Here is a 24,044-nt window from a genome sequence, read left to right on the forward strand (position 1 = left end):
ACAGGGACCCATGGGGATCCTTGGGACAGCAGGGACCACCAGGGGCACAGGGACACCCAGGGCGGGGCACACACCGGGGGTCACCTAGGGACAGCAGGCACCACCAGGAGCACAGGGGGCCCTGTGGAGACTGCAAGGGCTGGAGGACATTTGGGGACATCGGTGCCGGCGGTGACACGGGGATCGCCGGTGAGCTGTAACGCCCGGGGCATAGGAAGCTCAGAGGAGCCCCGGGGACACGGGGAGCCCAGAGGGGACACGGGGAGCCCAGAGGAGCCCTGGGGACATGGGAAGCCCTGAGGAGCCCTGGGAACACGGGGACCAGCGGCGCCCTGGGGACATGGGAAGCCCTGAGGAGACACGGGGACACGGGGAGCCCAGAGGAGCCCTGGGGACACAGGGACCGGCGGCGCCCTGGGGACACGGGGAGCCCAGAGGGCACACGGGGACCGGCGGTGACACCCGGGCCCCTCCGGCCCCGCCCCGTGCCGGCGCGGGGAGGGGGGCGGGGCCTCCAGCTCGGCGCTCTCTGATTGGCCGGGCGCTCCTGATTGACGTGGGCGCCTGACCGGCGGGGCGGGCGCTTTGCGACGGCGGCGCTTGACGACGACGGCGGCGGCGGCGGGTGCGGGTCCGGGCGGGGGCGGCCATGCTGCTCACCGTGTTCTGCCTGCGCCGCGACCGCTCCGAGATCACCTTCAACCTGCAGGTGGACGCCGACTTCGAGCTGCAGAACTTCCGCGCCCTTTGCGAGCTGGAGTCCGGCATCCCGGCGGCCGAGAGCCAGGTCAGGGCCTGCCCCCGCCCCGAGCGCCGGGGAGGGCCCGGCCGGTGTCCCCGGGCTGGGAGCGGCCGTGCCCCTTCTCCCTCAGGGTCGGGGTCTCCCGGGCTGGGAGCGGCCGGGTCCATCCGGGATCCGCCCCGGCCATCCGGAGTTTGGGGTTGTTTGGGGCGGTGGGTCCCTCCCCTCGCGGACCTTTGGGGTTTGGGGACAAACAAACCTCGCTTTTCCCTCAAAATCCGCTCGGGAGAGGGCTCCGAGCCCCCGGTGCCTGAGGGGGGCCCCTCCGCGAAAGGCTCGGTCCGCGCCCGCCGCGCAGCTGAAGGAGAGAAGATAGTGTGGGTTTGTTTTGGTTCGGTTTATGTTGAGGTTTCGGAGGAATTTGAGGCTTCAACGGGGCAGGAATTGGAGCGAGGGGAACAGGAGTGAGCCCGCGGGGGAGGTGGGGGCCCGGGGTATCCTCAAACCCCGGGAAACGGAGCTGAAATGTTCGGGAAAGGGTTTATTTATCCCATCGAACCCCTGCCCGGTCTGGGTCGGAAAGGGCACATTGAGTCTTTTCCTCCCTTTTTTCCACACAGGTGTGGGGACCGAGCAGGCACGTCCGTGTGGTTTTCCCAGCAAATTCCCCCTGCAGCCCGGATCCAGGGCTCGCTCGTGTGCCAGAACTCGGGGGAGGCAGCGTGTGGGGGCGGCTCTGGGCCATCTGTCTGGGCTTTGCTCATGTTTTGGGTTCAGTCCCGCGTGTTTGGCCCTTCCTCCCCGCTTGTCCTGGGCAGGGCGGTGTCGGCTCCTTCTCGCGGCGCCGGCCGTGCCTGGCAGAGTTTGTGGAGTTTGGCGGTGGTGGCTTTTGCTTCCCGAGCCTTTTCCCAGTCTAAATTAACAAAGTGTTTTTCCAGCCAAGCCAAGATTAGTCAGCGCTGGAAGAGCTGGTGCAGGGGCAGCCCTGGGGTTGTGCTGTCCCTCACCCAGCAGGTTTTTGACGTTTGGCTTTGCCTCTGCCTTGGGAGAGCCTTGTTTTCTGGAATGGGAGGTTGGTGGTGACAGGGAAACAGTCTCAGAGCAGGGGCAGGAAATCCAGGAAGGGTTGGATTCTCTTTTAGAAAAAAAAAAAAACTCTTGATTTTGGGCAGGTGTAAAGGGAGAACCCACCTCACACAAAGGTTCCCAGCAACCCTCCTGTGGCTGTCACACCAGTGAGCTCCCAGGTCTGGGGACAACCCCTGCATGGGGGACTCTGCTGTGGCTTTGACATCCCCAGGCATGAACTGGAGCACAAACTCCTCGCTGTCACCTTTGTCCCTTGTGTCATGGTGACCTGCAGCCCCGGGTCTGGTTTAGGCTAACAAGGGGTCACTTCTCTGTGTATTTTTGGCCAGGGGTTCCTTTGTTTGAGTTTTTCCAGCCCAGCTGACCCATGTGGGGTTTGGGTGCTGCCAGCCCCAGGCGAGGGGAGCAGCGCTGCGCTTTTGTAGCCACCTCTGCTTCCTTCTGCTCATCCATCTGCCAGCCGTGCATCATCCTGAGCCGCGGCGTGCCGTGCTTGCCAGGCTGGCATTTGTCACTCCTCTCTCCTCTCATCCTGCCTGGTGTTTGTGAGGTGTTTTGAGGACCTTCAGTGGGGAGAACACGTTGGACATCAGGAGGAATTTCTTCATGTGAGGAGGGTGGTCAGGCCTTGGCAGGGGCTGCCGAGGGAGTTTGAAATGCCCATCCCTGGAGGTGTCCAAGGAAAGCCTGGGCATGGCACTCGGTTCTGGGGACAAAGTGGGGATTGCACCTCCATGATCTTAGAGGGCTTCTCCAGCCTCAGTGATTCTATGAGAAACTTAAAAAGATACAAGTTAGCAGAGAAGCAGCTCCTTGTGTGGAAGGATTTTGCATTGTTAAATCACAAATAGGCGGTTTTACATTTACCAAACTTGGCTGTTTTCTGCCCTTTTTCCTCAGCCAAGGTAAATGTTGCATTGAAGGCACTGTGTTGGCACGAGAGAGGATGAATTTCATTGTAAGGGTCATGCAGGGTGGAGTGAAGCACTCAGTTTGTGGAGGAGGGTTAATGCCAGCCTTGTTCTCTGCTGGTTTGGGCAGTGAATTCCGAGTGCTGCAGTTTGGGGTGGGGCAGGGAGCTGTGAGGTGTCCAAGGGACGCTGTGGGCACAGGTCTGAGATAACAGAGGTAGCTGCTGGTGGCTGTGGTGATAAGAGCAGCTGGGCGAGGTGAGTGGAAATAATCTGACTTTCCAGTCTCCTCCACACAGCAAGGCCGTGGCTTTGTGGCAGAGGGGACAGGAGGCTCTCAGCAGAGCCACACTCTTCATTCCTTCTCCTCATTTATTTTCTCTGTGTGCCCTCCATCTGTGCCATGCTCAGGAATATGTGATGGGCCCACGAGTTGCCTTGATGGATGGCTGCAGGTGGTGTCCAGCGCTCCTGCCTGGGGTTCCCTGCTCCACAGGAAGGTTCTGCCCCCTGGCATTGTGCACAACGAATCCATCGGTGCCTGCATCCCTGTCTGAGTCACCTCCAGAAGAACCCGTGTCTGGTGCCACCAACCAGACAATCAAAAGGCAGCAAAATCCAATCAGTTTGTTTTAAGACTGGGGCAGAATGGGTCAGGAGTGGATTAATCTGTGCTGCTAATGGACGTGGCGAGTGCCAGGCGCTTAATTCATTGTCTGGGATGTAAGGCTGAACGCTCATAAATCCAATCCCAGCAAGATGACAGAGGTAAAGCCTCACTTAAACTGATTAACCGGTCTCTTGCAGAGTGTGTGTGCGGGGAATGTGCCATTTCAGATTTGGGTGTGCAGCTGGGATTTATGACACGCTGGCTGTGCTGCGGCGGCACCGCCTCGGGCCCGTAACGTGAGAGGCTGTGCCGGGCCTGCCAGCCCCAGCTGACCTCGGTGGTGCCTCTGGGCTGTGGGGTGGAGGCCACTCGCTTTGAAACCACTGAGAGGGACCTGGGTGTGAGGCAGCGCTGGGGCTGCACGCTCTGCTGGAGGGGAGCAGGCAGGAAGCTCCTGCCTGCTTCCATCGTGTGTGTTTCCCCAAATCTCTGATTGCTGCACCACGAGGTTTTGCTCATTTGTGTTCCTCCTGCCTTGCCTTGCTGCTGATGGGTCTCCACTGCTGAATGCCACAAAGAGAGTGTGTAAGATGTTGGAGTTGCTGTAGTGTCAGCCAGACCTGAAGACAGGTAGTGATTGGGTTTTTGGAACTGCTCCCTGCGATAGCATCAGGCAGAGCTGCAGCCCATCCCTGCCAGCACTGCCAAAGCTGCTCCCACGTGGCTCAGCCAGCCCCAACCTGTGGCAAACGTGTTGTTGCTGAACTGGCCTTTTCCAGCCCCAGACTGAGGTTTGGCTAAACAAGGTGGTATTTGTGAAATTTGATCGTGTGCCTGAGGGGTTTAGGCCAAGTTCTCCATGCTCTGGGCTGCTGCCAGGGCAGGAGGTGCTGGGCTGATCTTCTGGTCTCGCTGTGCTCCGGTGACAGCACAGAAACCTTCATGTTGCCAGATGCCATTTCTGGGAACTTCTCTTCCAGTTTTATGTTACATTTTGGGCTTTCCCACAACTTAGGGCTTCTGTAGGTATTACAGGTCTGATGTTCATGGAAATGTTCCTTGGGGATTATTCACCTTTATCTCAGTGTTTTTATGTTTAGTCTATGGAGCCCTTGTTAAAGCAGGTTATCAAAGTAGAAATGGATGTGACTTTGTGTTTTATTGTCACAAGAAGTTGATTCCCTGCATGGACCGATGGCAGTGTGGGGAGCAGAGCTTTGAGTGCTCTGGGTCTGGAGAGTTGCATCACTGGGGGGAGCTGGAAAGCACAGAGCTAATGAATAAGGTCCCTGTAAAACTGGTTATTCTGGGGAGCTGTGTTGTGGCAAGAGGCAGAACGATGGATGTTGGGCTGGATCTACCTGGCTTGGTGCTGCTGGCATGTCTGCAGTTGTGCAGGGTCAGTGGGTGCTGACTTGGGGCAGGGAACGCTGCAGAAAGTGCCTGTGGCTTGTAATCCTGGAGTTCGGGAATGTGGACAGACAGTGCTGGTCAAGACTTGCTTCCCTCTAATGATCTTGGCCTCTGATAGTGGAGACCAGCCCTTCTCCACGGTGCCACAGCTGGATTTTGGCAAGCCCAAGCCCGTGTTGTCCAGGCAGGAACGTGCCTGAGGCCAGGCCTGTGAGGACATCACGCCTTCCCTTCTGAACCTTGAGATGGATCCGCAGGATTTATTGGAATGGTTTTTTTTCTTCTCCTGTAACAAAATAACATCTTGTTTTTGTTTTAACTTCTTCTCTGCCTGGTGCTCTCCTGGCACAGATCGTTTATGCCGAGCGGCCGCTGACCGACAACAACCGCTCCTTGGCCTCCTATGGCTTGAAGGACGGCGACGTGGTGATCCTGCGCCACAAGGAGACGGTGGAGCCGCGGCCCTCCCTGCGCTTCCCAGGTGAGACAGCTCCCTGCCAGCTCTGCCTGGGCCTCTGGGCTTCATCAGCACCCACCCAGCACTGGCACTGGCAGAGTCCTTTAGCACAGAGTGCTGACAGGGGAGGGTGGCTGGGGTGAGGCGGTGGGGATTGTAAATGACCCAGAGGGCTTCTGATGCAGTGTTTTATTCTGAGGAAGGCAGCACCATTTTGCTGTTCCTCTGGAGTGAAACAGTGTGGAGGCAGTGAGGAGGTGACTGGTTCAGATCAGGCTCGTTAAAGATGTATGAGTTTCCTACAGCCGCTGGTTCCCTTCCTGCTGGATTTGATGGCTCAGACCCAGCCTCTATGGATGTGTGTCCTGAGCCTGTCCTGTGGCAGATTCCCTGAGAAGCCACATCTTGCCAAACCCCGTGGTTTAATCATGTGTGCATGCCAAAAGCTCCTCTGGGAATGCCTGAGTGGAGCCTCTGTCCTGCCTTCCACAGCTGCTCCTAGCAAATCCCCAACATAAAATATCCCTAGGAAAGGTGCCACAGGCTGAGAAGGGCGTGGGAGCATTGCTGAGGTCCTCATCCTGCCTCAGCTGGAGGATGGGTACCTGCAATGCAGGTCTGCAGGAGTGTTACTACTTTTTTTTCCCCCTGCTTTTTTTTAACCCAAGAGCCTCTGAAGTGCCTCAGAGCCACTGGGTTTAGCCCTGTAGTCCCTCCATGAGGAATTCACGTTTGTGAAGCAGGGAATAACCAGTCAGCAAGTGCATTTCAGGGGATTAGAAATGGGGCAGACAGACGAGACCAGTTACATAAATGAGCCAGCGTTGCTAACCCAGTAACCCGGGGACGTGGCTGCTGCTCAGGGAATCTGCTCTGGTGCAGCATTGAGGGCAGCTCTTCCTTCCCGTGCTTTTCCCAGCAGAACTGCAACACGAAGCACCAACATTGTGCCCTTCCTTTCAGGTCTGCCCAGGATCGATTTCAGCAGCATCGCTGTTCCCGGGACATCCTCGCAGCAGCCTCCGCCCCCGGCGCAGCGGCCGCGCCCCTCGCCCCCGGACGGGCCCTCGTTCCCTCAGGGCCTGGACAACCCGGCCCTGCTGCGGGAGATGCTGCTGGCCAACCCCCACGAGCTGTCCCTGCTCAAGGAGCGCAACCCGCCCCTGGCCGAGGCCTTGCTCAGCGGGGACCTCGGTGAGCCGGGCTTGGGGCTGGGCTTGGGGCTGGGCGGGGTCAGCTCCCATCAGGGGCAGCACCCGAGCTGCATTCCTTGATAGAAGGTGCAGATAAGAGCTGCCAGGTGGGAGCACTCAAGGCAGAGGTCCTCCATTTCTGCGTGTATTTCTCCTGCTTGGCATTTTTAATATCCTCTTTAATATCTCCTACTCAGAAATATCAGAGGCACAGACAATTTGGTTGTCTGTGAACACAAGTGACTCAGCTCCTGATTTTTACACTAAGATACTCCTTACTGCACATTTTCCAATAAAGGTGATGTGTTTGCTGCAGCCCAGCTGGGACTCAGCAGAGAGCAGCACACTCCTAACCCAGCTCTGTCCATAGTGACCTTGTGCTGTGGAAGTGAATTGCAGAAAGGGAGAGAGAAAAGAGCAAGGAAATTGTGTTTTTTAGGAACTTTTTCAATAGAAATAGTCATAAATGTGTACGTTTCTGTTAATCTTGGAAGTGTCTGTGTGTTTTGGGCACAGTTAAAACCTTGTCCTTTGCTTCTTCTGTAGCTGATGTTGGTCCCTTGTTCTCCCTGTGGTGAAAGATTTGAACCCTGGTGTCCTTTAGGTGTGAAAAGAGAGGAGTTTTGGGCTGCAGTAGATGAGCTCCTGAACCTCTGCAGGATGTTTAGTTGGGACATAAATCCTGTTGAGTGTGGAGAAATAAATGAAGAGAAGGAGCTTCTAGCAGGAGATTTTATCCACTCTCAGGGTTAAATCTGAGTGATTTCTCTCTGTTAGAGGAAACCAGAGAGGAACTTCCATGTTGTCAGCCTGTTTTGTTTTTAACTCTGCCTTTAGTTCATATCAGAACTGAAGCTTTCTTTGCACTCTCAGGCTTTTTTGTGCATCTTGCTGGGAGTTTTTCCCATCACCTTAAGCAGGGGTGCTGCTCTTGGCACAGGAAACCAGAGGTTAAGCCCAAGACATCCAGAACTGGCTCCTCTGCTGCTCTGCCTGATCTGTGGACATCAAGCTTTGACCCAGTTGTGCATTTTCAGTCCCAAATTGCTGCATTGGGCTGTCAGGAGGAAGTGGTTTGGGCTGGTTTTCCCTTGCTGTGCTGCACTGCTGCTGCTGGCAGTGTTTGGGCACAGCTCCAGCTTGGATTCCCAAATATCTGCAGAGATCCGTGCCCTGTGGCTGTGCTGGATGAAGGCAGTGCTGTACAGAAGCCTGATTTCAAAAATCCAACAGTCAAATATACCAAACACCTCCCTGAGCACAAACAGCCTTTGAGCCAGAGCTGCTGCCAGGGCTGCCAAGGCCTTTTGGGGACGTACATGATCCCACTCAAATAGTAAAACATGGCCAGAGGCCATCTGGAAAGTGGGAATCTAAAAACTGATCTTAAAATGTGCATTTAGACCTGGCTAACACCTCCTGGTAGGCATTCAGCTTTAGGGATTATAATCTCTGGTTTTGCCATGTTCCTTGAGTTTGAAAGGAGTTTTATCATTAGCCTTTGTGTATTTTTTTAAATTTTTTTCTCTATAAAAGTGTATGTGCCAGGAAATTGAGTTTGATTGTGCAGTGTTTGGGTAGGAACATGAGGAGAGGGAGCTCTGTCCAGTTGCTTTTCATCTCGGCAGGTTCCCAAGTTTGCCACTGATCCTCTGAGGTCCTTCCGCGCTGCCCTCAGAGGGAGCTTTTTCCTGTGTGCTGCTGAGTCTGTTCCTCAGCTGGCATCAAAAGAAGCGTTTGCTGTGCCAGAATTTGATTTGCAAGAGTAATTTCCAGTCAAAAGCATTTCTTTATCTCCCTGTTCCCGCAGAGAAATTCACCAGGGTGTTGCTGGAGCAACAGCAGGACCGGGCCCGGCGCGAGCAGGAGAGGATCCGGCTCTATTCCGCCGACCCCTTTGATCTCGAGGCACAGGCCAAGATAGAAGAAGACATAAGGTAACAAACCAAAGGCGTGTAGGCATTGGGGTCCTCTCTGGGGAGAAAAAACTGCTCTGTGCTTCCATCCATGGTGTTTTTTCCTCAGAGAAGGCAGAATCTAAGCACATTGCTTGTACCAAGGAGTTTGTGTGCAGGGCAATGCTCTGGGCCACCTTTGCATGTGGGAAGGGTGGGATTTGGGAACATGGAGGTGCATCCCATCCTTGAGATGTGTCCCACTGAGATCAGAGTGTTGTTCCCTGTGAGAGTAGGAAGGCCCTGGCAAAGGCTGCCCAGAGAAGCTGTGGCTGCCCCATCCCTGGAAGTGTTCAGGGCTGGACAGGGCTTGGAGCAACCTGGGATAGTGGAAGGTGTCCCTGCCATGGCAGGGGGTTGCACTGGGTGGGCTTTAAGGTTTCTGCCAGCCCAAACCATTCTGGGACTGTGTGATATGAGGTGACAGCACTGTTATCTGTGCTGTGTCTGTGTGTGTGATGTCTTGGAGCTGCCTGAGCTGCTTCACTGGAGCACTTGTGGAGAGCACATCTCTTGAGGCCTGGGGCATGTTTTGAGCCCAAGAGCTGGGCTGGTGCTGTCTCCCCAGCTGAGCTCTGCACAGCAACAGGGCATTGTTCCTCCCAGCTGCCCTCGAGATTTGCTTTTGCATCCTGCTAATTGTTCCATGTCTGGCTAATTCACTGATGAGAGGCTCTGCAGAAATGCATCCTGCTCATCACTCGCTCCCTCTTGCTGCCTTCCAGATGTAATTGTGTTGGGCTGAGGCTTGATTTCTTCAGCTGAGTGCTAAATCCTGGAGTTGGTTCATGGCTGGTGGTTTTCCCCTGATAACAAAGTGTCTGTCTGCCACAGACCCATTGTTGGACAGGACCAGAATTCACTGGGGGTAGGAGTGCTCTCACATTACAACTGACAAGGTCTTGGTGCCAGAAAAAGACCCAGAAATGCAGAAAATAGATATTTGTAGGTAGTGAAACATTGCTCAGAGGCACAGGAATGCTTCCCTTCTTCCTTAGATGAGGGACAGATAAAGGGGTTGTGCCCAAGGTTCTGCAGCTGTTTGGGCTGAGCCATCCCCAGATTTCACACCCCATCAGTGAAAAATGAAATGGCATCAGAATTGAAGCCTTTTCCCCTTTTTTGGGGAGACAAAGCAGTTTTGGATGCAGTCACTACAGATGCCCATCACTTGCAAGATTATCCTTGAGCTGTGAGCGATTTCTTAAAGATCATTTTTTTTTGTTGGCTTGAATTTGCACCAAGGACTGGTGCTTGTGGTGGTGTTCTTTCTGCTATTTTGCTCACCTCCCTCCTTTCCTATGCCTGGAAAAGGAAAGATACCAGGGAAACCTGAGGATTTGAATGTTCAGCTGCTGTGTGGGATTCCAGTGATGTAGCTATTGGCAACACCTCCGTGTACCCTCAGCATGACTAATGAATCCACAGGTTTTTTCTCTGAGTTCTCCAGGTTAACATGGACGTGGGGTTCCTGTTGGCAACACAAGGCTGTCAGGTGTGAGTTAGGCAGGGGTTGGAAGGGGCAGTGGCTGCTGGGGAGTGACTCACTGTCTCTGGACTCAGCTGAGATCATTCCTGGCAATCTTCAGCTCCCAGGTCTGTGTTTCACTAAGGAAGCAGTGGTTTAAATGTGTATTTGTAAGGTGAGCAGCAGCAGGTGGGATTTCCAGGTCTGTCTGTGAATCACAGGGATGTTACAAGGTCTGGGTGACAGAAATTTTGGTCTCTCTCTCTTCTCCACAAAATTCAGGCAACAAAACATTGAAGAGAACATGACGATAGCGATGGAAGAGGCACCCGAGAGCTTTGGGCAGGTGGTGATGCTCTACATCAACTGCAAAGTCAATGGACACCCTGTGAAAGCCTTTGTGGACTCAGGTGCTTTCTCCACACTCTCTATCACTGAGGGCAACATTAAACATTCCAGTAGTTTTCCCAAAATATCCTACGATAAAGCACTGCATGACAAGAATTTGGAGCACTTTACTGAACCCTGAGCACAGCCTGAGTGAGCAGAGCAGATTGTTGGGAGAAGCAGTGTGGGAACACCCTGGATTAGGGCTCCTGGGAGAGTTTCTGGGACTTCCATGCCTGGAAGGTCTCTGCCATGTGTGTGTGTCTTATCTCATTTTACAGGCAGGGAGATTTCACACACCTTTAACATGGTAGTTCCCATCCACATCCTGCAAGGAGAAGTTCCTGGGGTTGTTCCATCCCTACAGTAATGGTCAGTGCTGACCTGTGTGGGCAGCCAGGTCAGCACAGTTGGTTCACAGGAAGCCTTTATGCCCTGGGGCAGGTGCGTTGGTTTCCCAGCCACTGAGTGCCAGATCTTAAGCTCTTCTAGGAGAAAATACAAGTTTGTGCTGAGCCATCAGGATTTAACACCAGTTCTGTTGCTGGCAGGTGCCCAGATGACCATCATGAGCCAAGCCTGTGCTGAAAGGTGCAACATCATGAGGCTGGTGGATCGGCGGTGGGCTGGCATTGCTAAGGGTGTGGGGACACAGAAAATCATTGGCAGAGTGCACTTAGGTAAGTCCTGGCATTTTTGGGGCAGCTTTAGCAGAAATTACTGCATTTCCTGCACTCTTAGCACTGAGGATCGGTGCTGTAATTGCTAGGAGCTCCTGCAGAGTAAAATCAAAGTGCATCTGCAATGTGTTTGTTTGTTTTGGGCACAGAATTCTGTCTCATTTAATGCTGTAACACTTGGGGGGTGAGGGAGTCCCAGCTCCTGCACACACAGGACATGTTCTCTGGGGGCAAAACCCGAGGTGAATGTGAAACACCACAACCTTCCCTGTTTCAGGTGGCACTGCTGGGCAGGGTGAGCTGCTCAGGAAGGGTTCCCACACAGTGCAGTGTTTGCTGTTTCTTTGGAAAGAAAAGCCTCTGTGCTCTTGTGCAGCCTTTCTGCATGGAGGACACTGCCCTTACTACCAAAAAATCGATTCTGTTTGCTGTTGCTGCTACTTAGACTTGTGCTCTAATGAACTGTTTGCAGCCCTCAAGCTTGGAGGGTCAGAGAAGCAGGACAGGAGGTTCTCAGGCACATCAGCTTTTAAAATAATTCCTCTGGGACCATGGCAGGCCTGACAGTCCTGGGGCTTGCACAGGGCCACACTTTCTGTGACCAAAAGGGTGCATCAGAGTGCTGGTTTCAGATTCTCCCAGACCTTTCCCTTACCAAGTGGAAGAAGAGAAATCAGATTGTTGTGCTGTAGTGGGAACTTCTGTGCCTTGTGTTTCAGCTCAGGTGCAGATCGAAGGGGATTTCCTGGCGTGCTCCTTCTCAATCCTTGAAGAGCAGCCCATGGACATGCTCCTAGGACTGGATATGCTTAAGAGGCATCAGGTATCAAAACCTCTTTTGAAACAGTTACCTGGCTCTTGCAGGTTTAGTGAGAAGTGCAACAAAAGGACAGGAGGTTCTCAGGCACATCTAAAGTTTGTGAATTCATCTAAAGTTTGTGCATGCCTGGCCTGTGAATTCATAGGATTTTCCTGGGGAGAGTTGATGGTGGATTACCTTCCAGCCTGGAAGCACATCCATCATGGACAGCTCTAGGGTGTCTGGCTGCTGCCTGGAGCTTTTTGCTCTGATCAAAGATGCCCAGAGCTTTCCAACAGAATGATTTATTACAAATTGAGCCAGACAGGGCCCTTTGCTTAGAGCTGATACTCCTGGCCCACCCTCACCTGCTGCGAGCTGTTGGACACGGATTGCCTGACCTCACATCCCCCTTTACCCCTGGGAGCCACCTGGCTCTCTGCAGGCCCTGACGTGTGGATGCTCTCTTGCAGTGCTCCATTGATCTCAAGAAGAACGTGCTGGTGATTGGCACCACGGGCTCTCAGACCTCCTTCCTGCCCGAGGGGGAGCTGCCCGAGTGCGCGCGGCTGGCGTACGGCGCGGGGCGCGACGACGTGCGGCCCGAGGACATCGCCGACCAGGAGCTCGCTGAGGCAATACAGAAATCCGTAGAGGAAGCAGGTACCAGCAGGAGCTCACTTGGAGCAGGAATCTGTGCATTTCTTTCTGCTGCATGTCAGGATGTCTGTGAGCTGTTCCCCTTCCGGCTCCTGGGAGCAGCAGCAGCCAGTAAAGGGTGGAGAGAAGGGGTTTTATTCTTGCTTGTGGCCTCTGAGTGCACTTCTCTCTTCCTTTCTGGGCTGCAGAACCTGCATGGAGGCATTCAGGGCTGTTAGCTGTTTATTTGGTGCTCTCCCTGCAGCTTCCCACCTGCTCTGGTTTCCTGGCCTTCAAGCTGTGGAGGTTAATGGTTCTCTGTGACTGGGATCACATTGTAGTGCCCAGCAGGGACATGGCTCAGCTGTGCTGCTGCTGCAGCTTTGGGGAGGCTCCCAAAACCCTCCTCTTATTGGCTGCACCACGTAAAAATAGAGCAGCTGTAGCAGTGACAAAAGTTCATGACAATTTTTAGAATTCGCACTATTTCAGCATTTTTCCCTGCAATGGTGCTTGTGCCCTTGGAGGGGGAATTGCCTCCTTGCAGTTGCTTAGAAGTTCAAAAGCTGAATTCACATCCTCAGCCTTAAATATGACCTGCAAAGAGAACTTTCACCCTCCTGCAGTTCTGTTCCCAGTGTCCCTAGAATCCAAATGCTGCACAGATGGCCACGTGGAGCTTTGGTGGCTGCAAAATTGAGCAAAGTGATTTTATTTTCAGCCAGATAGCTGAAAGCTGAACTATGAGCCAAAACCAGTCTGAAACTCAAATTTTCTGTTCAACTCTTCCCTTAGTTCAGCTTTTAGCTGAAGGGGAAATTCATTATTTTTTCCCTGCTGTTCCAGAGAAGCTGTGAATACCTCAGGGTATATTCCTTAAGCCTTTTCCAAAACTTTTAAAGATAACATTTTATATCCAAGAGTTCTCTAGAGACCTTTGAATTTTACTGCTCATTTTTCCTCTGAAAGAACACAGTAAATTCTCCTTCCTACACACTTGTAGAACTCTTTGCTGGGTCAGGTTTAGGCTGATCAAGTTGATTTCAACATTTTGCTTGCTAATATTTTAAGACTCTGGTGTGCCCATATTTAAAATTGAAATGAGAAAAAAAATTTAACCATATATTATATTTATATTAGATACTAAAGTTTATATATATTTAACTATATATATATATGTATCTATATATTTATATATCTAGTTGAAATGCACTGAAATTTTTCTTTAACACCTCCCAGTTACTGTTTCACAACCCAAAGAATAAGCAGTTAGTTATAAATAACAAGAAGTTGATTACATTAAGGGCAGCAGAGGACTGCACTTATTGCTCCCTTTGGCCCATTTTCTTCCATCCTAAGAATATAAGTTTTCCAGAAATGTAAAAAAAACTCAGAAGGAAGGTCTGGCTTTAATGAATCAGTAAGAAATAGTTTAAATGTGTGACTTTTCTAGCCAAATTTGAATGTTTATTAACTGAAGTTGCAGCCAGCAGAGAGAAACACAAACATGAGTTTGACCTTGTTATGGGATTTTGATGTTGCTAAAGGTCAGGCTCAGGAGCTTGGGCTTTGTCTGTTCCCACAGCCTGGAAGGTGTAAATATCAGTTCTTTCCTGTGAAAACTTGGAGCCTGGGTTAGCTTTCAGAATATATTTCCACTTTGGATGAGGCTTTGCAGATATTATGGTTGGTTAAATTTAGTTCTCAGTTGAAAGAGAACTAAATAACGAGCAAACCTCAGCCCAAACTATGAGTCTTTATAATAAAAGCATTTTAGACAAGTTTTTTAAACAGAAAAGTGCCTGAAATTACTTAAATCCAAGCTGCTTATGTACAACATATGGTTCTAAGGACCATGAGGCTTTGTTCAGCACTCAGACACTTTGTGTTGATGCTGAGCCCTAGAGGAATGTAAAAGATTTATGGGAATAGGAAATCCATTCTGTGTGTTCACTTAGTGCCCATAGAACACCGAGGCACTGATCTAAAGTGGCTCTTGTTCAGATTGACTGTGACAGCCCTGACAGTTCTAGACACAGTGCTAGCCTCTGGCCCATGGGCTTTTGTTGGCTGTATCCTAAAATGTCAGCACATTCCTTTTTTCTCTCTTCCAAAACTTGAGTTGCTGCTAGGTGGTACCAAGAGAACCAAGAAAGGAAAAAAGAGAAAACGGAAGAAGGACAGAAAGAGAAAGTGATGCAGTTCCAAAGAAGCTCAGCTCCCCACAACACGTGTGTTCTTTTATAACTGGAGCAATTTTTGCTGCCTTCCAGGAGATGGTACAACACCAATGGCTGCCTGCACATGGAGGCTATTAAAGTGCTTGTTTGAATGCACCTGGATTATCCTTGAGCTTTCTTTAATCCCCTGAAGTCCACTTTAGGGAGCCTCATGATTTCTGTCAGCTGCTTTGCTGATGGTTCAGCATTTATGGAAGGCAGCTGAGGTGGTGGTGGGGTTCACTGAGATCCAGGACCTCCACATCCCTGTTTACCTCTGAGGGCTTGATGCTCTTCTGTGCCAATTTCCCACCACTGGGGAACTCAGTGATCATGGAGGATTTACAAACCTGGCAGCAAAACTGGAGCTGTTTTGCTGAGGAGGAATTGTAGCCAGGCAGCTCATCCCACACACACCTTTTCATCCAGGCAGCCTTAGTCCAAGTCAGTGCCACCACAAACAGCTCAGGCTGTTCTGGGTACAGAGAGGAATTTATCCCTGATGCTGCACTTTGTGGGGAAGAGTTTGTTCCTGGTTTTAGCTGGATCAATATCCCTGGTGGGGCTGGGACTATTACATCTACCCCAGGAGAAGGATGACACTTAATGGAAAACCAGCTCCTGCTGCTACCTCAATGCAAATCCCTGATGTGTCTGATCATACCCTAATTAGTGATCCAGCAGGTCAAAAGACAGTTCTGCTTCCTCCCTGAAGGGTTGGTTTGGAGCAGAGACATGAATGTAATCATTCCACATAGAAACGGAAAGGATCCCTCTGGTTTTCATGCATACCCTCTGTCACAAAGCTCTTTGCCACCCTTAGGAAAGATGAGCAGTGGGGTGGTGTCACAGCAGGTGCTGCACTGGTTTTAGTTAACAGAGAATAAAAGGAACAGAGAACAGAAGGCTGAGGACAGGCAGGTTTCTGTTGTGTTGTGGAATTTAAAGGGATTTTGGCTGGAGGTGTGGGCATGACAAGCTGTGCCTCAGTACTCCTGTAAAGAGAGACTCCAGGCAAACCAGTGGTGTGTGTTTAGGACCACTGAGTTTGGGAAGGGAAAGGGCAGCAAATCACAGAGCACAGAGCCTGGGTGTGTGATCTCTGGGGCCAGGACAGGCCCTCCTGCAAAGGTTGTGTGAGTGATTGAACGAGTGCTGGAGCGCTGATACATCAGTGATATCAGACTGTCAGCAAGATAAGGTCACTTAATCTCCCCTGATAACCACAGCCAGTGTTCAGTGCTTCTGACAGAGATCTACAATTCATCTGCTCTCTGTGAGGACAAGGAAACAGTAAGCTGAGCTTGATTTTTGGGTGTTTCTCCTTTGCTTTGCTCTTCCCAGCTTTGGGCAGCAGTTCTTTTGGGGTATTTCTTTCTCCCCACAATCTGTGCACTTCCCTTTTGCAGCCAGCTGGTGTTTGGACACCTTCTCTCGGGTCTGATGGCACTGCTGGGAACACAACCCAAGAACTGTGTTGCCATCTCAGTTCCCATATCTCTGAAATGTGTCTCCTGAGTATCTCCAGCCAAAGGCAGAATAAACAAGTACAGCATGAGACACATTGTTATACTGTGTAGAGTTTACCAAGTGTCTGCTATCACCCACTGACTGCTCTGTGCCATAGCCAGTACAGAACAGCCTTTAAATTGTGCTCTGGCAGAGTTATTCTTGCCTTGGTGTGCCAGATTTGCCAGGCAGAACCTTTCTGGGAGGCAGGAGCTCCTGCAGCCTCCGTGCTGTTGTGCCAGACAGTCAGGAGGGAGCTGTGCAGGACTGTAACCATGCATGGTGTGTGCTCTGAATGCTAACACGAGTTTGGTGTGTTTGTTTCCTAATCCAAACAGAACGTCGGAAGCCTTGATGCATGTAGTGTGTGTTTACTGCAGCTGGAGTGGGCCACAGACCAGGTATTTAGAGCCACCCATTCCAGTTTGTGCTGCCACGGCGCTTCTGCTGTGTCCTGACTGCTCCTTTCCTTCTGTCTTCCATAGAGAATAGTGACAAAGAAACTACCTCACTGGAAATGCCCTCATTACCAGCTTCTGATGGGTTTCAAAATCCAGTCCAGTCTTCAGGACTCAATTCCAAGATCTCTAATCCCACAAATCAGTTACTTGATCGTTCTGTCTCTGCCCCTGCTTCAATTTGCTCATCCGAATCCAGCCTTGCAGAGCCCATTGATCCTAGAGCCGTCAAGACTTCTGACTCTTCACCTGAACACCAGATAACCCCAGGAAAAGAACCTGCTCTGGAATTACAGCATCATTCCAATAGCTCTTCCTTGGCAAATAATGACCCCTCTCTGCACACCGGAGATGGAACCTGCTCCAATCCAGCTTGCCTTTCACAGAAGACACTCAAAGAAACATTTAGTGCTGACATTTTAAAGGAATGTAACAAAGAACAAGATCATGGTCAGGAACATCCTCTGGAAGTGACAAAAGTCCATTTGGATGACGCTGCTGCCAAGCACAAGCAGGATAAAGATGTCTATCTGTCTTCAAAGCAGGAGCAAAAACATGAGCTTCCCACAGACCATCAGATGTGCAAAGAGCCAGAAAAGGAACATCTTGAGGAGCAAACTGAGACAACTGACCCAGAACTTCCTTGCTGTGTTGGTGGGCTTGAGAAACCTGCTGTGGCTGAAGCCAAACAGCCAGAAAATCCTCCCATGGAAATGAGAGATGAACTGGAGAGAGCAGGTCTTTCCTGTGTGAAAGGGAGTATCCACCTGTCAGCCTCCTGTAGCCATGTGCACATGGAAGCCTCCATGGAAATAGATGCAGTGGAGCAGGCTGCAGCTGAAACACAGAGCTCAGCAAGGCAGCAGACTGAGAACAGACATATTTCCAGCCTGAACTCAGAGGCCCTCTCCATGGAGGTGGAGTTGCTCAAGTCTCCGTCCTCCTTGAGTGATCCCCTTCCCACCAGTGATGTCCTGCAGTCTAAAAGCACCAGTGAAATTCCTGCAGAGTATCACAAGTCAGTTAATTTGGCAGCAGACAGCTCCTCCCCCTCCAGCACCCCAGAGCTGGATGTGGATGCAGGAAGACCTTCAGAAGAGCAATGTTTCCCTCTAGCATCAGCCTTGAAAGAGCTTCACAAACTCTTGGTTATCAGTCGGAAAGGAGAATGCAAGATCCTTGCCTCAGAAGAAGTCTCCCAGCTGGAAACGGTTCAGAGAGAGCCAGCAGTGCAGCAGAAGGGACTTGCTGAAGGTGAGCAGATAGGCTTGGATCCAGCCAGCCAAGAGCAGAGCTGTTCCTTCCCTGAGATGAGGTCTGAGGGTGGAGAAGCAGAGGGGAGCCAGCCCTGTGATTGTGGCAGAGAGCACATCAGCACTGGGCCTGTCAGTGCTGGGCAGCCTGTGCCTGGGGCAGGAGCTTTAGAGAGAGAGAAGGGTTCAGGTAAGAGCGATGTGGGCGTGCTGAGTTCTGCAGCCACCCCTGGCCAGCAGCAGAGCCCAGAGCAGAGGGAGGTTTTGGCAGGAGGTTCTCAGAGTGCACCTAGTCCAGCTTTGGAGCAGAGCACACCTGGTTCCTCCACACCTGCTGCGGGTGAAGGAGCACCAGAGGATACTCAGGGCCTGTTCACAGGAGCACCTGCGAGAAGTGGCAGTGCTGCTCCTGCAGGTCCATGGCTGCTGGGTGGGAGTGAGGAACCACTGCTGAGCCCCCCAGCTGCCTACACCAGACTGACTGAAGCAGGGGCTTCTTCACCCCCTGCTTTCCCTGTGGCTGATGTCGACCGGATCCTTGGTGCTGGTTTTACCCCACAGGAGGCTCTCCAGGCCCTGGAACAAGCAGGTGGAAATGCAGATCTTGCTCTTCTCATTTTGCTAGCCAAGAGCATCGTTGTTCCCACGTAACTGTGGAAGAGGGAGCTGACTGGGGGATCTTTTCTTCTACAGGAGTATCTCAATTACACACCACAATGGACGAGCAGAATGTTGAGCCAGATTTTTTTAATTATTTGCAGCCAAAGTAACACATCTCTTCTGTTTCACTCGTTAGATTTGGGCTTTGAAAGGAAAGAAAACGTCCTTGCATTGTGTGGACACGATAGCTTTTAATCATGCATACTGGATTAAAACTACTAGTTTTATTTAAATGTACAATTTTAGAATAACCTCCAATGCTACAAATAAAAAGCAGCAGCCACTGTGCTCACTGCCCTGTCAGGCACAAAGCAGTTTGTGATGGGAATTGGCCACACGTGCACAGGAGGGGAGGTGCACACTGGGTCCAGTGTGGACTCTGGATGTGTTGTAGCTCCTTGGAACCCAACATCCAGCTGTTGAGATTATTCTGGAAGCTACTAAAGGTGTGTAAATGCTTCTGGATCTGTAAGGCTTTTGCCAGAGGAGTGAGGGGTTTTTTGGGAGCGTGGGTTTTCGTGTGTGCATGGGGAAGGCTGATGCTTATTTTTGCCAAACCCTTTTATGCTTTGATTTTGAGTTGGACTCAATGATTCTTGTGTGTCCCTTCCAACTCAGAATATTCTGTGATGCTCTTGGGCCAGTGTGTTCCAGTTTACAACATGGGGATAGAAGAAGGGAAGGGATAGAATTTGGTGCTACCAAAACTTATAAGATACATTTTAACTTATTTGGAGATGTGCTGGTATTAACTGTAAGGGGGAGGGAGGGGGGGGAAGGAGTATTTACATTTTTTTCTAGCCTTGCCCACATCATGTTTTTCCTCATGCAAAAAGAACAAGCTCAACCAGTTTAAGGCTAAACCTTAATGGTGAATTTGTTTAACAAACCAGCTGTGTGTTACAGCTCTAAATCTCCCTGTGCCCGGGGAGGAGTGAACTTCATCTCAGTGGCTCCACGCAGGGCTGTGATTGGAAGGAGGAGGACTCCCAGGTCCAGAGTGGCTTCAGTGCTTTGCTGTGGTTTGTCTGGATGTCTGGGGTTGTTTGGCCTCGTGGCTGTGCATGCCTGGGGGTGCTGATCTGACTCTGACACCTCCTCCAGAGCGAGGGCTCCCCAGCAGGGCTCACAGAACAAATGCACTGATGTGGCCTCTGCGTTACAACCATCGTGGCCTTCTGGGATATCTCTGGTGAGTCACCTGAGCAGTGAGGCCTCACCGAGGTTGTGCTGTAGGAAGCCCTTTCCAGATGCTTTTTTGAGGGGGAAGAATTCCTTTGTGATGCTCTGCAAAGCCCCAAAACTCTGTAAGGGCTGGGGAAGGGAAAGGAAGGCGTGGCTGAAACAAAATTTTAAGTAGGAGCTTTGATTCAGTCCCACTTGCAAATCTCAGAAGTGGCTTCGTGTTTGGTGTTTGTCTTGAACTTGACACGTTGAGCTAAACCTGGAGCAATGGCTCAGCAGCACCAGACACATTTTTGTTCATGGCTTCCATGTGGTCTTGTGGTTGTCTCAGGCCTGTGTCCTGGTGTTTGTGTTCCCTGTTGCTTGAGCAGGTCTCCTGTGTGTGTGCTGGGCTGTTTTTGTGCAGGTGGCATTTAAAAACACCGATTTGGTTTCATCTGTCACCTCCCAGGATTCTGTGCTGTCATTGAGTGCTGGTGTCAGATTTGCCTCAGACACTTGGGCAGCCAGGAGATCCTTTGGAGTAATAAAGGGCTTTAAGGCATTCTGCTGTCACATGGAGCTTCTCCACGAGCTGGGACAGTACCATCCACACCTGGAGCTCCCAGGCAGGTTTGGCTTACATCCCTCTGCTTGTGATGGCAGCAGCAGGCACTGCCCCATGAGGGAAGCAGTGCTTGGCTGTCTGGAGCAGCATCCAGTGATTCACTTGAGGCTCTGCTCAAAATGAGTTACTGGGGCCAGACTGCAGCTTTCTCATCTTCACTGGGCAGGTGGCAGAGTTACCCCTGCTGAAGGTTTGGTTTAATATTCTCCTTCCAATGAGCACCTCACATCAGCAGAAGCCCCTCTGTGAAGGGCAAGCTTGGGCTGGTACAGGAGTACAGTGTCAGCAGGTCTCCTTAGAAGCTTTAGGATCTATCAGAGCCATTCCTGTCTGCATCTGGTTCACCATCAGAAGCAGCAGCAATGAGGCTCCCAGATCCAGAGTGGCTTCAGATGGCTGAATCTGCTCCTGATTCACACTGCAGGGCTCGGTGAGGTGGCCCTGGGAGCAAAGGAACACAGGAGCCAGGGGCAGGTTGGCTCTCTTGGATGGGGGAGAGCTGAACCTGCACCCTTTGCCTGTGTGTGGATGTACTGCCAGCTGCTTGGAGCAGCACGTGTTGGCTACTCAGTGTTGGCTACTCAGTGTTGGCTACTCAGTGTTAGCCCCTTGTATCACTCTCTCTGTTTCAGAAGCCCTTGCTCAGCTGGCCCAAGTGGTGCTGCTCTGCACCAAGCTGGTGACAGGCTCTGCTCTCACGGCCACGCTGACTTAGGCTGCACATACAGAATTTATGCTATAAAAGCTTTAGAGCATCAGCCAATCTGCTTCAGTGCTCACTTTTATTCCTTGTCAAATATAAGTTTTGAATCCTGCCCTTCTGCCAAAGCTGTATGGAAGCATTTATCCATAGTGCTAGAATTCCATGGGTAACTCTCCCCAGACTGCTAGAAACAAACCCTGACCCCCAACTGATAAATATTTCTAAAACTCTTTTATCAAGTAGGTCCAAGCCTGGTGATTTAAATCTCTTCATTTCCAAGCATTGCTTTGAGTGAATGGCTATGTGCTGCTAAATTAGTGAATAATTTTTTTAGGAGCAAGATCTAGTATAACATTGGGGCAGTGGTGAGTACTTCAGGTTAAAATAAAATGTAACAGAATGTGTGCTTAGCCAACCCTGTCTGAAAGTTGTCTTTGTTTCAACGTGTGTCCTTTCTGCTGCATGCACACACACATCCTCTGTTCAGCCTCCAGCAGTCCCTCACTGCTCCCTGTGCTGACCTGGCCCTCAGAGTGGGAGTGTTTATAGGAGAGGAGGGATGACAGAGTGCTGTGGCTTATTGGCTACAGCAGGGCATAGAGGTGCCACCAACAGCTCTGCAGGTTTCTAAGGAGCCAGGTATTCCAGCCTAAAATCAGGCACTTTGTTCTTTTCTCTTCCCCCTCCTCATTAACCACTGCTGCAGTGTCCTAAATTCACATCACTTCACAGAGGGATTTCACCATGGCAGTCCAGCTCTAGAGAGTAAAGCAGTGCTCTGAAGCTGCTTTTGAAGCTGCCAGCACCTGTGGGGACCCATGTGGGTCTGTAGAGCTTCTTTCTGGGTGTGCCCTGGAACCACTCCTGCTCTCTGAGATTTACTTTTTTCCTTAAAAATACTGAAGGAATTCACTTGGCCTCTTGGTGACTGCGTGTTTGTGTACACGAGGCCACAGGTGAACGCAGGGGTGATGTTTAGTGGAATCCCAACATCTGGAAGTTTTCTGGGCATGGGTAATTCTGACAAGAGGAGGGAATATTCCTGATGACTGTTCCTGGCATGTTTACCTGCTGCAGGACAGAGCTGAGCTACGCTGTTACCGTGACAATCTCTGCCTCCTTGCTGTGTATGTTTAACTTTTCTATGTAGACACTTGGTCTCCAGGACTGTTAACCTTGTACGTCCTCCATGTTCCCCTCTTCTGTGTCTCCCTCTTGCTGTCTCCTCTCCTCAAAAGTAGCAATATTTAAGTGTACTTGCTGAATGCTCAACTTCAGATCAGTTTTCTGTAAAACTATGCCATTGATGAACAAAAGGAGGAGCAGGTCCTAGAGGTTTCTTCACCAGACTTGGACTTCCTGCCAAACAGCTCCCCAGAACTCTAACAGAAATTCAGAGGAGAAATCCAGAGGTGTTTCTGCCTGCCTCTCTCGGAAGTCAGCTTGGGAAACGAGGTCAGTTCCATGTCCATCATTCCCCTCTGAGCGCTCGAGATTTCTTCCTGCACTGTGTAGACGAGGCTTAGTCCGTGACCCAGAGCGCAGTGGTTTGGGTCACACTTTGACTGATGCTTCAGAGTTTTACAGACTCACTTAGGGAACTTGAGGGAATCAATACTCAGGAATCCTAAAGCTGGTTGTGTTTTGTGTCATTGACTCTCGTGGGCTGAACACGCTGCAGCCTCGCAGGCGGCTGAAGAGAGGAGTGGGTGTGTCATCAATGGGATGTGGTTCTGCCCAAAGTAATACACACTTGATTCTTTTTTGATTTTTTTTTAATATTGGGGGACTGTTTATCAACAAATTATGTGTAAAAAAATTTGATATTTAAAAAAAAATGAATAAACACTTTATCATAATGTTGCTTGGTTGGTCTGTCTGTATTTCTGAGGTTGGCAGCTCTGCACTTAAATCCTTCAGTGCCTTTTTTCCCAAAGCCAGTGGATTTTCTGTAACATAAATGCTGCCATTTTGAACAGAATGAGTAGAAATCTCTGGGTAAAATTATTAAGATTGGGAGGGCCTGAGAACAGACTTGAGATATTCCTGTATTCCCTTTCTTTGGGGATGGGTTGTTGGGTCCTTCATGAAGGACTTGGAAAAGCATCAGAGTAAACACAATACTTGGCCGTGGCACTGTCTGCTGGGAAAGTGAATGGGACACTCCTTGTCTCCTACCTGAATACCTCACTTCCAGCCCAGTTAGCAGATGGAGATTTATTTTTCTGGAGCTGGAAGCCAATTTCTTGGGACATTAAAAAAATTGGTATTTAAAGCCCTGGAAAGCTCATTAGAGTTATAGTTAGAAATAGCTTTTTTGCAGTCCCATTCTCTTAAGTGTCACGTAGTAGAACAGGTTGTGGTAGAGAGGCATAGAGGATATTCCTCCTCTGAAACTTGGGGCATAGTCACTAACCCTGAGGTCCTCTCATGGAGGAGCAGTCTCTTTTTCAGACCTAGAAAAACTTCCACTTTTCCTTGTAACAGCACTGAGGTTTTGGCCATTTTAAATCCCTATAAACCAGAGCTGTGGGTGCTGGTGCCAGGTGAGGGACACAAACACAATGGGTTATGATTCAGTGACCGTGGTGACAAACTGGGCAGTGGTTTCCTCCTCACATGTTCAGAGCTCTGCACGTGATGCTGGTGTCACTTAGAGCTAAGTGAGGTCATTATCATGCAAACAACATTTTGAATTCAGCTCTCAGGGTGGGAGAAGGGAAGGTTTGATGTGTGGGCTGCTACAGCCTCAACATACATTGGCCCAAGGGTTGCTGTGATTTCTTCTGCTGGGAGGTGATTTAAGGATTGAATGCCCTGGTTCAAAACTACTTTGAGCAGTAGTTTGTTTGTTCTGCTTGATGAAGATGATTTTATTTTGGTAATGTGTAAAAATTATGATTAATGGCACAGTTGTGTTCATGTTTAGGGTTGTCCCAGTCTGAATTGGCCTGATGTCCTGAAGTTTAACAAGGTTGGGTTGTGGCTGTCCTGGATCCCTGGCAGTGTCCAAGGCCAGGCTGGACAGGGCTTGGAGCAGCCTGGGACAGTGGAAAATGTCCCTGCCCATGGCAGGGGTGGAATGGGATGAACTTTAATGTCCCTCC

At 50.7% G+C, this 24,044-nt stretch overlaps 1 protein-coding gene across 4 annotated transcripts; it reads left to right on the plus strand.

Annotated features, from left to right (window-relative positions):
• The first annotated feature begins 624 nt into the window (after window positions 1–624).
• On the plus strand, window positions 625–22,796 carry DDI2 (DNA damage inducible 1 homolog 2). 4 transcript variants are annotated; one of them, XM_063177087.1, is made up of 10 exons: window positions 625–787; window positions 5,117–5,246; window positions 6,186–6,416; window positions 8,226–8,352; window positions 10,121–10,248; window positions 10,777–10,905; window positions 11,625–11,728; window positions 12,178–12,367; window positions 16,410–16,472; window positions 16,557–16,693. In XM_063177087.1, exons 1-9 carry the CDS (start codon window positions 650–652, stop codon window positions 16,424–16,426), a joined length of 1,194 nt encoding a protein of 397 aa, XP_063033157.1. In that variant the 5' UTR covers window positions 625–649; the 3' UTR covers window positions 16,427–16,472; window positions 16,557–16,693. The 4 variants fall into 4 exon arrangements, with proteins under 4 accessions (XP_063033157.1, XP_063033154.1, XP_063033155.1 ...); XM_063177084.1 differs by lacking the exon at window positions 16,410–16,472 and having other exon boundaries at window positions 16,557–22,796; XM_063177085.1 differs by lacking the exons at window positions 16,410–16,472; window positions 16,557–16,693 and adding an exon at window positions 14,466–14,679.
• The last annotated feature ends 1,248 nt before the right edge of the window (window positions 22,797–24,044 follow it).

The sequence above is a fragment of the Melospiza melodia genome, chromosome 26 (assembly GCF_035770615.1).
Source record: "Melospiza melodia melodia isolate bMelMel2 chromosome 26, bMelMel2.pri, whole genome shotgun sequence".
Classification (NCBI taxonomy): domain Eukaryota; kingdom Metazoa; phylum Chordata; class Aves; order Passeriformes; family Passerellidae; genus Melospiza; species Melospiza melodia.

Coding starts and splice junctions, on each gene's coding strand:
- DDI2 (XM_063177084.1), top strand. CDS start 650: ATGCTGCTCACCGTGTTCTGCCTGCGCCGCGACCGCTCCGAGATCACC. Junction 5,247..6,185: donor GCCCTCCCTGCGCTTCCCAG/GTGAGACAGCTC, acceptor CCTTCCTTTCAG/GTCTGCCCAGGATCGATTTC. Junction 11,729..12,177: donor ATATGCTTAAGAGGCATCAG/GTATCAAAACCT, acceptor GCTCTCTTGCAG/TGCTCCATTGATCTCAAGAA.